Source organism: Bos indicus, chromosome 4, assembly GCF_029378745.1.
Source record: "Bos indicus isolate NIAB-ARS_2022 breed Sahiwal x Tharparkar chromosome 4, NIAB-ARS_B.indTharparkar_mat_pri_1.0, whole genome shotgun sequence".
In the NCBI taxonomy this organism is placed as follows: domain Eukaryota; kingdom Metazoa; phylum Chordata; class Mammalia; order Artiodactyla; family Bovidae; genus Bos; species Bos indicus.
In genome coordinates this window covers 98,223,147-98,240,076 of record NC_091763.1, presented here as the reverse complement: position 1 = coordinate 98,240,076, position 16,930 = coordinate 98,223,147, and the positions used below count along the sequence as shown (strand labels likewise).

The window sequence follows — 16,930 nt, the reverse complement described above, 5'->3', positions numbered from 1 at the left end:
ACCATAAAAAGGACCAGAAACAAATTAAAGCGCAATAATCTGCTACGCAATTTTAAATATTTATTTATTTTTAATAGGCTAGTTATACAATTTGTAGTGGAAAATTGCTCAGTGCATTAAAAAGTATTAACACAAAACCAATGGGGCCGAAAGAAACCATTTTTCCCAGGACAGATTTAAATCTTAAACGTCTTGTCTGTTCTTCTGAGAAAGGAATAATTGCAACTAGAAAAACAATCATTTCACATAATATCTATAATAATTTTCCATAACAAAATAAGCTTTTGTAGTAGAAAGCTATCATATGAGTCTAAAAATATAGTAATAATGTTCATGTTATACAGGATAAATGAATACTGTACTAAACTATTCTAACAGCAAAGTGCTATATTCTTTAGTGTCCAAAGGAATAACCAGTTATTTAAACAGAGAACAGATTCTACAAAGGAAAGCATGTGAATGTATTTTCTAAGACAGAAATTATGAGGCACAAAAAGAATGCTTCTATCCATTGAACTCCATGCTTTGAAATGTCTTCAGCAGAGGCGAACTAATGGGTTCAGTATTTGGACACTGTATCCAGAATGTCCTAAATAAAACAGATAATAACATTACCCTGAATTTCAGGGTTTTATAAAATAGATGAGTTTATCAGGAAGTAGTTAATTGACACTTTGAAGGAGATAAAATGTAGGGCAGATAAGTTCAAGAGTGGAAACGATGAATAAAATCTGGATGTGTATAGTATTTGGGGAAAGGAGAGGATAAGGAAAGAGTGGCTATGGCTGGCAGGAAATAGGATAAAAATCTTCAGGAAGCTTGAACACAGATTAAAGGTTTCCTCTCCTTGGAGCAAAATGTTTTAGAACTAAATTTCTGATGTGATTTCTGCCCAATCCTACATCTCACCTTGGCTAAATGTGGTCTCTGCTTGCAAGGGCTCATCCCTTAAGAACAACATTTTCAAAGATGCTGTTTCACTGGTCACTTCTCAAGCAAATACATCTTTCTTTTATTTCTTACCTATGCTATCTTTGTCCCTGTAAACTAAGGGACTTTAGATCTGGTAGCTTATAGAAGCCAGTCTTTGCTTCAATTTACCACAAAGAGAAACCAAAATGCCCACTATCTGGTAGTTTCTTCCTCAATCATATACCTTGATGGCATTTACGACGTAACCAACCTGAAAGGTGGAACATAAATGCCTTTGATATTATCAATGACATAATAATGGTAAAAAAAAAAAAATAGATAACATTTACTGAGCACACTATGTTTCAGGTGCTATTACAAATCTGTTCTGTGTGTGCATACATGCTAAGTCACTTAGCTGTGTCCGACTCTTTGCGACCCTATGGACTGTAGCCCACCAGGCTCCTCTGTCAACGGGATTCTCCAGGCAACACTGAAGTAGGTTGCTGTATCTCCTCCAGAGGATCTTCCCCACCCAGAGACTGAACCCGAGTCCCCTGAGTCTCTTTCATTGGCAGGAAGATTCTTTACCACTGAGCTACCTGGAAAGCCCTATGAGAAAACCACATCAGTTGCCAAATATTTCCACCTAGTTTGAACAATGTTGTGCTTTCCAATTAAGGATAAGATGATAATTAGAAAAAACTTTTTTGCTGCTTACATGTTAATGTACAAACACACATATAAGTACTTACTATGTGCCAGACATTGTTCTGGGTATTTTTCAATATATTAGCTCATTTAATCCTCACAATACTCTTGTGAACAGGTACTACTAGTATCTCCATTTTATACATGAGAGCTTTGTAATTTGCCTAAGGTCGCACAACTAGATTACACTGGAACTGGAATTTCCAATGATAATTTTGACTCAATGTTTTCTGAAATCATGAATTTCTAAGGTTACAAACTTAAAAAAAAAAAAAAAGATCTCCAGCTTTTGCTAATCAGGACTGGTTTCTCATAATCACCTTTGAGATGAAAGATTTTAGTCTAACATTATTTATCATCAACACAAAGAAACAGTCTCTTTTTATTCTCTTTTCTGAATGCCTGGTCAATAAAGAACTAAGATTTCTAGAATGATTATCTTTAAGCTGAACCAAGCAATTAAGTTTTGACATAAGTTTTTGTCCGTTTTTATTTCCTCTTTTATAAATTACCAAATTATCCTTTGCCCAATTATCTTTTGAGATTTGGAAATAACTGATTAAAGTATTTGAAGAAGGTTCTTGGCACCCAGTGGAACTATTACCTCTGTTGATTTGAATACCAGGTACCAGACTTCTTCTAAAAAGCTGAGGATTGTATTAGGTAAGAGAGAGACCAAAGTCCACAGCGTTGTTTTATTTCCCCATAAAAATCACTTTGCTAAGGCGCAAAACAAATGAAAGTGATATGAACTTTGTTTGTAAATGTAGATGGAAAATGACAATTTTTAAATATTTATATTCTATGATTAAAAAGCAGAAGTGTCCCTGATGCCAAGAAAATCAATAAGAGCTGTTAAAAATCTCGTACCGAGAGAGGAGATGGCAATCTTTTCTACCTATTTCCTTGAATCACAGACAAAATATCCAGCTGCATTGACTCAGAGACATTTATACGACCAAAACACAAACTGGACACCATCATGGACCCCAGGGAAGGATGCTAGAGCTTCTTCCGATTCAGAAGATGGGAAGTTTGGCATCTTATTTTGTATTAGAGCCCTAATGAAGATGCAGTCCCGAATTCCTTAATGAGCCTCCAAAACAGCTGCTCAAGGAGGAAATCAAATCAATTTCTAAAGCTTTTCACCTAAGTGAGGTATTTGTGCCTCTAAAATGCCCCACACGCAGGTCAGAAAAAAATGGGTGCTTATCCTGATTTTCCTCCTCTCTTTCAGTCTGCACTCCCCCTCATCCAGTCCAAATGTCTCGAATCTGCCCATTCCTGCAACAACGTGCCTTGTTTCAGCCCCTTAGCATTGCGTCAGGACTAATGCAACAGCTTTCCAGCCACCGTTCCAGCTATCTGTATTGCCCTCCTTAAAGCGATCCTCTATACTGACTAGACAACAGACGCCCCCTAAGATAAAACATTTAACCATTCAATGGCTCCCCACCATTTTCTAACAGATCAAGTTTCCAGGCTCACTAGCATAATACAAAGTGCCCTTTGGATCTACAAATACCTACATATACCTACAGCTCTCCTGACATTTGGGTCCTTAGAAGATGCCATGCCTGCTCTTACCTCCCTGCTCAGGCATATGCTGTTCCCTTCTGAAAGAACTTCCCTCCTCTCCTGTCAGCCTGCTGACTACTCTGCAAACTTGAGGACTTAGCTGAAGGGTAGCTTCCTCTTGGAAGTGTTTTCTCATCCAGTTCTCACATCCCAGGCTGAATCAGTGTCCTTCCTTAGTATTCTTCTTGTGACATTCTGGAAAAGTTAATAAATGAGTTTTCTTCTCTATTTGGTGCTAAACCTACCCTCGCATGCTGCGGGGCCTCCAGCTGCCCCAATCACATGGTGTTGTAATGAACCCTCTTATCTGTCTCCCTTGATAAGAGACAGAGCTCCTTGAAGTGTCCTCATCATCCCACTCTGTGTAGAAGCTATCAAAGTGTCTGGCATATATGAAGTACTCAATCCATGCTTGTCAGAGGACTTGAACTAACTTCATAAAAATAAGTTATGATATGTTAAAAACATTCACCTTATTAATTTCATCTTGGACAAACCAGATAAATCAGAGGGTAATTATTAGTATATCACAGGCTCTTCATCATACAAGAGGAGTCCTGCACCGTGGATTGTTAAAAATATCAATTTCCTCTATGGCACTTGAAATAACACTTGACCTACATACAATTTTGGGGGATATGTGTTAAGGTAGGACACACCTTTTGTGTAAGATACAGACATATTTATATAGGCTACAGGTAATGTAGTCATCAATGACATTTTTAAAACACAGGACACCAAACACAGTTTAGTATGATACTGAACACACAGTAAGAGTGCTCAACGACTGTCTTGTAAATTCTTCGGAGTCAAATCTTAGACTGGCTGCTTTCTTTAGTTATTCTCTTTCATGTGAATGATAGGACTCACAGAATGGAACTTATGGAGTATATCTAAATGCACCCCTGTCCCCAGCCAGAGTAGACTGGCTGAAGAGTGAGCATCTGACTCACACTGGGCCACTCAGAGAACATCCCTGAAAAAAAAGAAAAAATATATATGTATATTTTAATCTTTGGACCAAGGGGCACCTGAGTTAATCCCTCTCTGACAGTGGGAGGGAGCTGCCAGATATAAAACCAAATGTAAACTTTAGGAGTGACTGATGGTCATATTCCCTGCCAAGTGCAGAATCTGATTTAGAGTCATTTATGTCATAGAGAACGAAGCCAGCATGGAGGCAAAAACAGAGATGAGAAATGGTAAGAGTCCTGGAGATGACAGAAGTCTAGGAGATGACAAGAGTCCAGTAGATGATGAAAATCCTGGAGATGACGAGTTATGGATGTGTTGAAATGGTCCCCGGTCTCTCTGAGGTTCTTCTGCCGCTCTGCTCTCCCCAGTTTGGCTTTCCCCTCCCTTCTGATAGATTTGTGTAAGCTGGCTCAAGTTGGATTCCTGACACTTGCCAGCAAAAGAATCCTGATGGTATGAACAGATAAACAAAAAACCGATTTGCCTCAATTTTCTCCTTCCTAATTCTTTTAGCCAGGTGGTTAGGCATAATGAAGGCATGGGCTAATTTACATGGGGTTCCGGTTCAGAGAAAGAAGGTGTTCATTTCAAACAAAGTCAGTTTCAGGCCGTACATGCCAATACAAATCTGAAGCACTCGATCACTTGTCATGGATGTAAAAAACCTGTCCTCTTCACACAAATTAACTGTGGGATTGGAATGTTTGTGGGAGAGACCAAGTAACTACAAAGGATTCCTTTCTCAGAGTTCTTTTTGCTTTTGAACCCCTTGATAATGCAAGAAGCATAAGAGAATCTGCTAATCTAGAAATGACTTTTCCTAATAAAGAAGTCTGAGCATTGAAGAATTGATGCTTTCAAATTGTGGTGCTGGAGAACTCTTGAGAGTCACTTGGACTGCAAGGAGATCAAACCAGTCAATGTTAAAGGAAATCAAGCCTGAATATTCATTGGAAGGACTTAGGCTGAAGCTCCAATACTTTGGCCATCTGATGCAAAGAGCCAATTCATTCGAAAAGATTGAGGGAAGGAGGAGAAGGGAGTGACAGAGGATAAGATGGTTGGATGGCATCATCGACTCAATGCACATGATATCTGAGCAAACTCTGGGAGATGGTGAAGGACAGGGGAGCCTGGCATGCTACGGTCCATGGGGTCGCAAAGAGTTGGATACGACTGTGACTGAAGAACAACAAAAGAAAACTTAGTGGCTGTAAAGCATTGCTTCAGACAGAGCCTACAGTCATGATGGAATTCGTGTAAGTCTGGACACAAAGCATTTTTGCTGATACCAACCTTTCAGACCTGCTCTCTCTGCTGCAGCAGGGGAACCACTTGCTGGCATACCCCACCACCACAGAGCTGCTCTTCCACCCTGACCGTAGCTTTTCCCGCCTTTAGGGGCACGTATGTCAATGACCTGGTGGCTCCGGGATGACTCACATTTTGGTGCTCTGACTCCCCCGAGCTCGAAGCCTCCCCTTCTGGTTGCCCTGCTCCCCAGCAGATGCCTGACTCTGGGGTGCAGCCGGGCTGGTGCTCCCCGGGGCTCCCCTGCATTTCCAGGTGCCTCTCTCTTTGGCGTGCTGCCTGGAAGCATGGTCCCTCTGGACAGAGCTCAGCCCAGTCTGGCTGGCTCCCTGCTCGGCTTGTGTGTTTTTGACAGGCTGCTGGACAGGGGACGTGCCGTCCTGCTCTGGGGGATCCGAAGAGGTCTCTCCCATCTGAGACCTACCCCTTCTGTGATCCTCTTTTTTTCTCCTCGGATGCTCACGGGCAGCAGAGCCCTCTGATGCTGACTCTACAGAGACCTCCTCACTCTGGGGGGGTCTCCCGTGAAGGGGTTGACCTTCTGGAGTTGCTTGATCACTACTGAGGGTAGTTGCATTTTCTTGAGATAATCCTCCAGAATCCTCTCTTTTCAAAGCCGGTCCTTTCTTCGACCTGGCTCCCTTCTGAACCAAGTCATCTGCAGGGAGGTTGGCTTGGACCTTTTTCCTGAAATGATGTACGTTTCCCCTTTTCCCTTCCTGGACCTGGGCATCTGTAGGCACTGGTTCAGTGTCAGGTGGTTCAGGAATGTCTGATGTCTGGACTTTTCCTCTCCGATTCCCCTTGAGGGCTCCGGGGAGGGCTGGGGTTGGGGTGGCTGGGGGCCTTGAAGGGGGTTGGCTTCCTCTGGGATTCTGGCTGCAATGCTGCATGGTGGCCTCCAGGTGGCGCCCTCTTCAGGTGTGCGGGCCCTTTAGCTGTCTCTCTGTGGCCAGGAAGTTTTTTTTTCCTAGCTCCTGTGGGCTGTCCTGGCTCGTGGTTTTGGGGTGAGGCATGCATATCTGGAATCTTCTTGCTGGAGGAGTGGCCTGCCTTGGGAGTCTGCCTTTCCTTGGCAGACCTCGAATCAGAAGGAGCCATATTCTGAGGCAGCTGCTCCGAGAAAGGAGTGGAAATTTGGGGGAGCTTGATTAAGTGGGTCTCCCCTTCCTGGGGTGGGTGGGGTGCAGCTGATGGCTCTTGCACCGGAGGACTGATAAGAGGGAGTTTCACCTCCTGGACTCTCTCTTGCTGGACTTGCTGGGGGCCGGGGCCCTGATGGGGGCTTGGGTTGGGTGGCTGTTTGGAATGGGGGGAGCTGATAAGAGGAAGTTTACTAGGGTCTTCATCCTGAGCTACCTGGGGCCTGGGAGAGGGAGTCACGGTTTGATCTGAGGCTGTTCCGAGGGCCTCCTCCCTGCTGGGTGACAGGAGTTTGGGCGTAGGCCTCCGACTCTGGAATGGAGCAAGGACCCGGGGCTGGGGCAGCCTGGTGGGAGCCAGCCGGCTTCTGGGAGGCAGAGTCACAGGTTCCCCCCTATCCTGCGTCTGCTGGGTATCTGTTGAGTCCTGGGGATGTGGCATTTCTGGGTAAGGTGTGTCGACCCGGGCAACTTCTGCTTTGGGGACGCCCTCCTCGGGAGGTTGTTGAGAGCCTCCCGGAGGTGGTCCAGGCCTCACCTCGTCAGGGCCGGAGAGATCTCTGGGAGGATCATGGTGGGAGCTGCTGGCCTGCAGGCTGGCCGACCTGGTTTCCCCCTCCTGGATTCCCTGGGGGCTTAAGGATGCTGGGTCAGATCCCTGTGGAAGTTCAGAGCAGGGAGGGCTGCTGGGGGTTACTCTGGCCTCCCCTGATTCTTCATTCTGATCCAGCTGAGGGCTCTGGGCTGGCGGTGGGTCAGGATGCTGAAGAGGCCCTTGGGAAGGAGTGGTGGCAGGCTGCCCCTCTTCACCTGCTTTCACCTCAGATGTCTGGGCCTCATTCTCAGGTGGATTTGTGGTTGCTGTTTTTGAAGAAAGAGCTGATTGTTGGGCATCGCCTTCCTTCCGGTCTGGGGATAAGTCTTGGGCCTTTTGGAGACCAGGTGCTGATGGGCTGGGCTCTGCAGGAGGCTGAGCGCTGACCTGGCTCTCGGGAGAAAGCCCCTTTTGAGGGGCTGCTCCCTCCTGAATCAGCTCCTGGTTCTGGGAGGGAGCGAGGCTCTGATTTTCAGGGACCTTTGTGGGGATCTGCATTGCAGAGAGATGCTCTGTTACCTGGCCATCCACTTGCAGTTTCGCCAAGCGCCTTGGGGATGGAACCAGGTGTGCTGGCACCCCAGAGGCAGTCTTCTTGCTAGAGGGAGCGCCTGCTTTAACATAAAAAGAAGTTAGCTAAAAAACATCTTAACAAAGGCAACAATGTAACTTTAGAAATTAATAACCAAAACTATCTTTCCTTTTTTTGTTGATGCACATAGGACCTTGAAAAGAATAAAATTACACATATAGAAGAATTTAACGATCCTTTCTCCTTGGTATACTAAGTGCGTAGAATTCTCTTATTTAATGGAATCAGAGCAATTTGGGGGCTTTTCATGTGGTGCTAGTGGTAAAGAACCTGCCTGCTAATGCAGGAGACATAAGAGACACGAGTTCGATTCATGGGTTGGGAAGATCCCCTGGAGGAGGAAATGGCAACTCACTCAAGTATTCTTGCCTGGAGAATCCCATGGACAGAGCAGCCTGGCGAGTGACAGTCCATGGAGTCGCAAAGAGTCGGACACGACTGAAACGACTGAGCACGCAGAGTAATTTTTAGTCAAATGAAAGCATAAACTTTTATGAATAAAATGAAGAGGCTTCTTCACAGAACTGACATTTATATTCAGGTCTGAGAATGGGCCAGAATATTTTCTAAATGAATGACATTTTCATTTCACCAGCTTAGAGGTCAATGCTGCTTTTCACAGTAGAAACTAGAGGATGGACAGCTAGGCTACCAAGTCTGATTGGTTTCCTTGTTCAGTGGCCTGTTTCCTTGTCCCATAAAGAAATTGTGAGCTCTGTAAGGAGTACCTAGCAAGGTGCAGAAGCTCAGCAGGCACTCAGTAAGTGAGTGATGAATGGAAGGAGGAAAGAAAGAATAGATCCAGTGGGATCTCACAAGACGCCATGGCTCAGGGACATTGCACCTGAGGCTCCACCGTCCAAGCTGCTACCCATCCCCACTCCACCCCTCCACCCCCCCAGGGCAACCTCTTCCCTCCAGATCCACCCTGGCTTCAAAAGTGACTCTCAGAGGCCAACATCCATGCCGATGTTGCAGAGGGGGGTTGCCTTCTTCAGTCACCTGCATGAGAGCACATGTGAGTCTGGTCTCCTGGACACAATCACCTCAGCAGGCTCTTGTTCAGGATAGAACCCCTGGTGTATCCTGGTGGCCCGTGGATCACTGTAACCCAGTCCTTAGGACACGGCTCTGAAAGGTTAGTGGTCAGAGGCGGCACACCAGTCTGGAACAGCCTTCAAGAAACCAGCCTCAGCTGACCCTGGGGGAGACTGGCTACTCAGAGGCCAAACCCAATCAGACCTCTGAGGGGAGCCCAGAGCAGTCCATCTCCAGGAGCCAGCTGGGCTCCTGGCCACCAGCCCCTCTCCTCCCACAACACAGGAGGCTTTCAGACCACTCCGGGTTTGCTCTGAACCTCCTGGTCTGGGTGTGCACCCCGAGTGTCCAGACAAGTGAGAGGTAACCAGGGAGGAAGGACAGGGGGAACAAGGAAAATTTTGCCATGTGGTGGGTTTTCTGAGGGGCTGCCCTGTTCATCATTCTTAACATCCTAGTTTATAACAGTTATAAATTAAAATACGAACTTAGTCAAGAAACAAGGCTAAAATAAAAGAACAGTAAAAAAAATATCTAGAATAGGCAGGTTCATAGAGACACCCAGTAGATTAGAGGTTACCAGGGCCTAGGGGTGGGGATGTTGGTTATTGTTGAACGGGTATAGAGTTTCTATTTAGGGTGACGAAAAATACTTAAAATAGGTAGTAGCTATGGTTTGCAACATTGTGAATATAAATAATACCTTTAAGGCGTACACTTAAAATGGTTAAAATGGCAAATTTCATGTTGTTTTTTTAAACCACAATAAAAAGCATTAAAAAAAAAAAAACAGAAAATTCTAAGAATGGTGAAATCCAATGCTGAAAGTTCTTTGAGCCCTCCTGGTTTCCAATAATCAGATACACAAAGATTTTTCCACCCCACTTTCACAATTTAACCATTACAATTTAACTATATAGCTTGGCAAATGATACCAGGCCCCTCATTAGAGATAAAGGCACCACTTTACGGACTAGTAAATTGCTCAGTTTTCCCCTTGTTAGACTCATCATCGCCATCATCATTCTTCTCTATCATTAGTCAGAATCTTGAATAATGATTTTCAAATAAAATGTTGTTTTATGACCTCTGTAGTGAGAACTCAGGGTGGTGGTTGGATCAGCTTTTTAAAAGCTTTACTGGAAGTACTGACAATTCCAGAAATCACTTGTAAAGAGACAAATGGAGAGAAAAGACATCACATACACTGGGTTGTGAATATAGTGAGTTTTCCCTTATTTTATAGACATTATATTGTTTACTCAGGATTTTTTAACCGTCTTGGTTTTAGAAATGAATATTACCTGCATTGTTGTGGGGGGAGGAAGGCAATTCTGTACCTTAATTGATATAGGATGGCATCATCGACTCAATGGACATGTGTTAGAGCAAACTCCAGGAATAGCGAAGGGCAGGGAAGGCTGGTGTGCTGCAGTCTATGGGGTCGCGAAGAGTTAGACACAACGGAGAGACGGAACAACTAAAGAACTTGAAGGTTTACAATTACTCTGTGCCCAAAGTTATTATTTTATATTTACATGTATTAAATGAAAATTTAATTAGTCTCTCCTCCAGTGAAGGTTTGCACTTGTGGGTCCAGGCTGATGGGCTGCTATACTCAGAACTGATAAACACTGGACTTACTTTGTTCACTTCATTCCACTCTCATCATTAAGTGTAGAATTTAAAATTGCATTCTCAAGTACAAATTAGTAACATGAAGTTATTATGTATTATGTATTATGTATGCTATGTATTAGCAATTCAGATGTTTGGCAATCATTTTCTGTTTGCATTGACACAGGATCACTGCTTCTATGAAAACACCATTGCTATCAGATTTTTGTCTGCAGTGAAGCTGACCGTATAGATGGACAGTTCAGGCCCGTTGTGGAAAACCTCAGCTCTGGAAGAACATATTTTAACGTGTTCCAGAATGTTATATATAGTTTTTTTGCATTTTGCTTCTTAGAAATGGGAGTTCTAATCAAATTAATGATTATTGGTGAAAGTTTGAATGCAAAACTGAGGTTTCCTCTTTCCAGTCCAATTTTTTAATTGTTAAGGCAAAACTGGCATCATAGAATCTTAAATATTTTTAATTTCAATTTCTTACCTTTGACAGCTCAATTATACATGAAAGTGACTCCACATACTAAAATTATGGAGTTTTGCTTTTCAGGATCCCATTTACATGCATGAAAGTAATGAAAGTCTTTATATAGACATACCTAAACCACAGAACTTTAACTCAGAGTGACCCGGCCCAGAAGGGAGGCCGAGAATTGCGAGCCAGCCGAGCCTGTGGCAGTGACCCTGCTGGGGCTCTGGACCCTTCTCAGGGAGTCACATGGTTCACCTTAAGGTGATTATGGCTAGGCCTTGCTCTCCCGCTGGGAACCTGTTACCATCTGCTCCACGCTCCCTGGCGCGCACCTCACCGCCCGGAGACTCAGAGGGGCCGCTGGCTCTACTCTCGGGCCACTGGAGACAATGTATAAGCTTCTTAATGAGGACTATGTTAATTAGAATTTTTAAATACTTGAATAATATCTGGCCTCCACAAAATCACTTTATGTGCAAATTTATCCTTAAACCATCAGCTGAAAAAAGTACCTTCTTCCACAGATGAACTGCATAAACCAAATAGAGTGTTTGGCTTCTAAAGAAAATATATCAGTTTCCAAATAGTAAGCCTGTCAGAGCAACCGGGGTCTATCAAGGCCAATGATTTGATATAATGAGTACAAACCCTCCCATCTACTATTAAAAGCTGGGGCTCTATTAGTCAATAACTGGATGGCCCAATTTCAGGTAGTAAATGTATCTGAGAGTGAGAACACTTTTACAAGTTCCATAAGTCATACTTTTCATTAAATCAGACAGGTCTAACCTAATTAGTCCAAATAAATGAAGTTTCCCCAAACCGTTTAAAACAGAAGTCTATTTCCTTATGCACACATTATCTGGTCTATTAATTTGCCAAATGGCACACTGCAATCAACCATCAGTGTTCCTGATGGCTGCAGAGTAAGACGAGCTGTGTTGGTGGGGGGGCGTTGGGGGACTGGCCACATCCCATTGCCCGGGGTGCTAAGTCCTGCTCGGCAGTCACAGTTTAGAGGTGCCCTTGGGGCTGCTGTGTCTTGGTTGTTCGGAACCGCTCAGGCTCAGGGGACTGACTCATGGTTCTCCCAACCCACGAGGGGCTGATTTAAAAGCCAGAAACACCAACTTATTAATTTACAATGGGAGATGGGCCTGGTGCAGGGATGGGGCAGGGTGCTCTCACCTAGGGGACAGCCCCATAGGGACAGGTCCATGCAGGGGACCAAATTAAACATCAGAGGTTGCTGGGCTGCTAGCAAAGATTTAAAGCAAAGGGAGCCATATTTCCTCAGGAGAAACTTACATGGAGCTTCTATGGAAGCCTCACGAGATAACACTGTACAACTGGATAGGCGAAGCTTTCTAAAGAACAGAGCCTGACGCAGAGGCAGTGGCCAGGCAGGGTGGACCCTGCCCACCCCTCATTGGACGTGCCCCTCCACGGACTGATTGAAACCTTCCCTCCTCCAGGGGTGCCCATTTTCTCAGCGTGCACGCTGGTCATTATATGTTGGGTGCCACCATTTTCACACCAATCTCATTCAGGGATTCCAAGGGCACCTCCCCTCGAGAAAGTGTGTAGAGTTGCAAAACAACGCAGTTAGTTTGAACTTTGGCAAAAACCATGACCTGACATGCTGCTGGCTGGCCAGGACGCAGCCCGGCCAGCAAGATCCTACTGGGCAGGGTCATAAAGACCAAACCACACGACAGACTGCCTGAGCATTCATAAGCATGAAGGCAGGTCAGTCCATCGAAGAACTTCTTTCATGAGGGCATTCTTTGATGATGATGATAGTAAAATACATGTAACCTAAAATTTGCCATTGTCACCATTTTTAAATGGATGGTCCAACAGCATTAAGCACACTCACACCATTCTCCAACCGATCCCCAGAACTCTTTCCATCTTGCAAAACTGAAACTCTGACACCGTTAAACAACACTCCGTTCCTCTCTCTCCCCCAGCCCCTGGCAACCACCCTCCTCCTTTCTGTCTCTATGATTTGTCTAGTCTGGGTACCTCATATAATTGGAATCATGCAGTATATGTGTTTTTGTGGCTGGCTTATTTAACTTAGCAGAAGGTCCTCAAGGTTTATCCATGTTGTGGCAGGTGTCAGAATTTCCTTCCTTTTTAGGCTGAATCATATTCTGTTGTGTGTACAAACCTTCATCCACCAATGAACGCTTGGGTCACCTCCACTTTTTGGCTATTGTGAATAATGCTGCTGTGAACACGCAAAGACATCTGTGCAAGACCCTGCTTTCAGTTCTTTCGGGTATATACCCAGCAGTGGAATCACTGGATCAGATGGTGTTTCTAATTTTAATTTTTTTTTTTTCTCACTACAGTTACATGCAAAAAACTGTAGATCCCTTTACCTGGCTTGCAATGCAGCTCTTGAACAAGTAGAAACGTCAAACTCCTTTCAAGATGAGACATCTAATTTTAATTTTTTTGAGGAACCACCATACTGTTTTCCGTAGCAGCTACACCATTTTACATTTCTAATTTCTCCACATCCTTGCCAGCACATTTTCTATTTTTTTTTTTTTTTCATGGTAGCCATCCTAATGGGTGCGAGGTGGACTTGGGGGAAAACTGTTAAAGACATCTCAAAATACTCATGTACTGAAATTCTAAGTTAGGGCTTTAGAATTCCTAGATTCCAAGGAGAGGCACTCACATATCCCATTTTCTTTGCTGCGTATGATTCATGAAGCAGGTGGGGAGGATTAACTCCATCTAACAAGAGGGCAAACTGAAGCTCAGAACAGCTAAGCAGCCTGTCCCAGATGGCAGCCGGGCCAGGACCACTCTCACATTCTCTTCCATTATTCTCTGATGGGCCGCATTTTGAGGACTAGAGCAGCGCAAACAAAGAGGGAAATAATCTCTTGGATTGAACAATGCTGTCAGGCAGAACACCACCCCAGCCCCTGAGAAGCCAAACTTCCAGAAGGCTGAGTTCTGAACCATGGGACTGACCTATATCTAACTAGTACCAGCCTGCAAGGTACTGCCCAGCACATCCTTAAAGGACAGTCCTCTGCGATCCATTATGGTCACCTTGACAAACAGAGGGACACATCCAGAGGGGCTGTTTCACACAATTTGTTTGTGGGGACAGTAACCCCAGAGGAAGGACAGGGATTAAAGAGTAAGAACCAGCTTTAGAGGACTTCCCTGGTGGTCCAGTGTCTAAGACTCTGTGCTCCACTGCAGGGGGCCCAGGCTTGATCACTGGTCGGCAAACCAGATCCCACGTGTGACAACCAAGAGTTTGCATGCCACAACTAAAAATCCTGTGTGCCACAACTAAGATCTGGAACAGCCAAATATGCAAATAAATTTGTTTCTTAAAAAAAAAAAAAAGAAACTAGCATTAGCCTGGTTGATGAGTCCTCAAATAACAACCGATAGATTTGTTTTCCTTTCAACGCAAAATAAGTTTTGGCACAAAAGGGACAGGACCGTACCTGTGGTTGGAGCCAAACTCTTGGCAGTTACCTCAGAAAATCCAAGGTATTCTCTAATGAGCTGACTCAGCTTTTGGTAGGCAACATCCAGATCATCTACAGCAGAGGAGAGAATTTACTTTAGCAACAGACGTATGTAAAAACAGCCAATCTGTGGCAATAATTTTTTAGCTAGATCTAACTGCATGAATATCGTGGTAGGCAGAATTCTAAGACCCAGTGACACTTCACCCTTGCTTAATTACACACACACACCTTGAGTGTGGGCAGAACCTGTGAATCTGATGAGCTATGACTCCCGTGGTTATGTTAGGTTATATGGCATAAGGGACTTTTGCAAATGTAATTAGGGTTATTTTATTAAGATCCTAATAAATAATTTACTGTCCTAATAATAAATATCCTAATAAATAATTTATTATCCTAATAAATAATTAGGGTTATTTATGAGTTTGGGCTAATCAAAAAGGAGATTATCCAGGTGGGCCTAATCTAATCGTATGATTCCCCATAAAAGGAGGTTTTCTGTCTGGAGAAGTATGAGGACACTCGAAGCAGGAGGAGGAACTTAATGGGCTGTTGCTGCCCTGAAAGTGGAGGGGCCACATGCACACAACCTGAGCACAGTCTCTAAAAACTGAGGGTCACCCTTGTCAGACAGCCAGCCAGCAATCAGGAACCGCAGTCCTACAACCGTAAGAAACTGCCTTCAGTCAACAACAAGAATGTACTTTGGAGTAGGTTTTTCCCCAGTGATCTTATACTTCAAAAATAAAACTTTGCTGAAAGTTACTTACCTGCATTGATTACTGCATCAAAGTATCCTGGATATTTCTGGTTAATTTTAATATAAAGGTCCACTCTGGAGACAGCAAATTCAATCTCTACACGACTGAATAATCCTTTTCTCCTCAAGTAGCCCTCATATTTTTGCTTGTCCATGGGTACCACTAGGATATATCGAGGCTCAAAATAGCAATGTTTTAAACTTCTTACACCCTATGTATTTAAATAAAAGATAATAAATTAGAAACACAGATACAATTTAGAAATCATTTAGGAAATATGTGACAACATAGGCTTAATAAGTAGTGCTGTACTGAAGAATTTGTTTACTCTGTATAATTAGCTATTATTTTCCTCAGGATTGGATTACTTCTGTTTGTGTATCAAATATTACATTATCATTAGAAAAATAAGAATTCATCCTACCTGGTTATCCTTTAACAGTTCTAAGGAACATTACTGTTAAAAAAGAAAATTGCTAGAGACAAATAGGTATGCTCACAGAATACTGCATATTTATAACTGAAAAGCAGTTTCAATTCTACTTTTCAAAAGGCATCCTTGCAGCCGCAGGAGACAGAGATCTTACCAGAGAGAAAGGCTCCTCTGTTTACCCTTTGTCACCAACTTGGTGCCTTCCTGTTCCTAAACCAGCAGCCTGGTGGTTGGCTGGTTCCTATTCCATCTCACGGGCTGTACCCAGAGCACGGGAAGGCCAGGCTCCTGATACCCTGATAACCAGGAGCCCACACGAAGCAGGGAAGCGGCGGTAGGTAGCAGCGCTCTGAGGAACCAGGGGCCTGGGTCAGGACTGCAGCTCGCCGGCCACCGTGACTCTGTGCCAACTCCTCTGTGAAATGGAAGTTCTTTCAAATGGACTCTGAAGTTCCTTCCATCTCAATCCAACCATTAGTAGTTTAACTCAGTGTTCAAAATCTTTGTTTTTAAAAATTCAAGGGGAAGAAATAGAGACTCTTTAAAAAAAAAAAAAAAACAATGTCTAAAAGCGTCAATGACAAGGAGAGTTTGGAAGAAGGATTTAGCTAGGAAGAACCAGGAATAAAGCCTGGTTTATAGACTCAACCTCCTGGAAATGAGTAGGAAGAAGCTCTCAGGGAGGAAGAAAGTAAAACGGGAGCCAGAACTCAGAACCACTGAGCTGGAAAAAGGTGGACACTGGAGCTGTGTCTGCACTCAAAGACGCATACTTTTTGTGTCTGCCTTGTTCAAGGAAGTCATTTTCTGGGAAAGGTCTTTGTTGTTGTTGCTCTGGCTAATTAGCATAGAAACAAAGTCAACCTTAAGGATGAACAACCAATCAACTGCAGGAAGATAAGAACTGTAGGGTTTTAAAGTTAGGAAAATTACTGAGGTGGAAGAAACTTGACCAGTCTCACTGAAGCGAGGCAACACTTATCTCCTGGATGGTAGCCCACCAGGCTCCTTTGTCCAAAGGATTCTCGAGGAATATGGGACCAGGTTGTCATTCCCTTCTCCAGGGGATCTTCCAGACCCAGGGATTAAACCCAGGTCTCCTGCATTGCAGGTGGATTCCTTTATTGTCTGAGCCACCAGGGAAGCCCTTGTGGGGACTAGACCAACACAAAAGACCAAAAAGGAATCACAGTCTCCTGCTCTTCAAAGTCAGAGAGGAAAAAATTTAAGGGAGGGGTAATCAATAGTAACGGAATACCTGAC

General features: G+C 43.9%; 1 protein-coding gene across 2 annotated transcripts in view; it reads right to left on the bottom strand.

Annotated features, from left to right (window-relative positions):
- Positions 1 to 16,930, bottom strand: part of LRGUK (leucine rich repeats and guanylate kinase domain containing) — a 106,257-nt gene that overhangs the window by 28,509 nt on the left and 60,818 nt on the right. The window contains exons 14-16 of one of the 2 annotated variants that reach the window (XM_070788180.1): positions 15,244 to 15,445; positions 14,447 to 14,542; positions 41 to 7,838 (exon numbers count right to left, since the gene is read on the bottom strand). In XM_070788180.1, the coding sequence (XP_070644281.1) occupies positions 6,250 to 7,838; positions 14,447 to 14,542; positions 15,244 to 15,445 (1,887 nt within the window). In that variant the 3' untranslated portion in view covers positions 41 to 6,249. Of the gene's footprint in view, positions 1 to 40; positions 7,839 to 14,446; positions 14,543 to 15,243; positions 15,446 to 16,930 lie in introns of those variants that run through there. The other variant, XM_019959104.2, reaches the window with a different exon arrangement.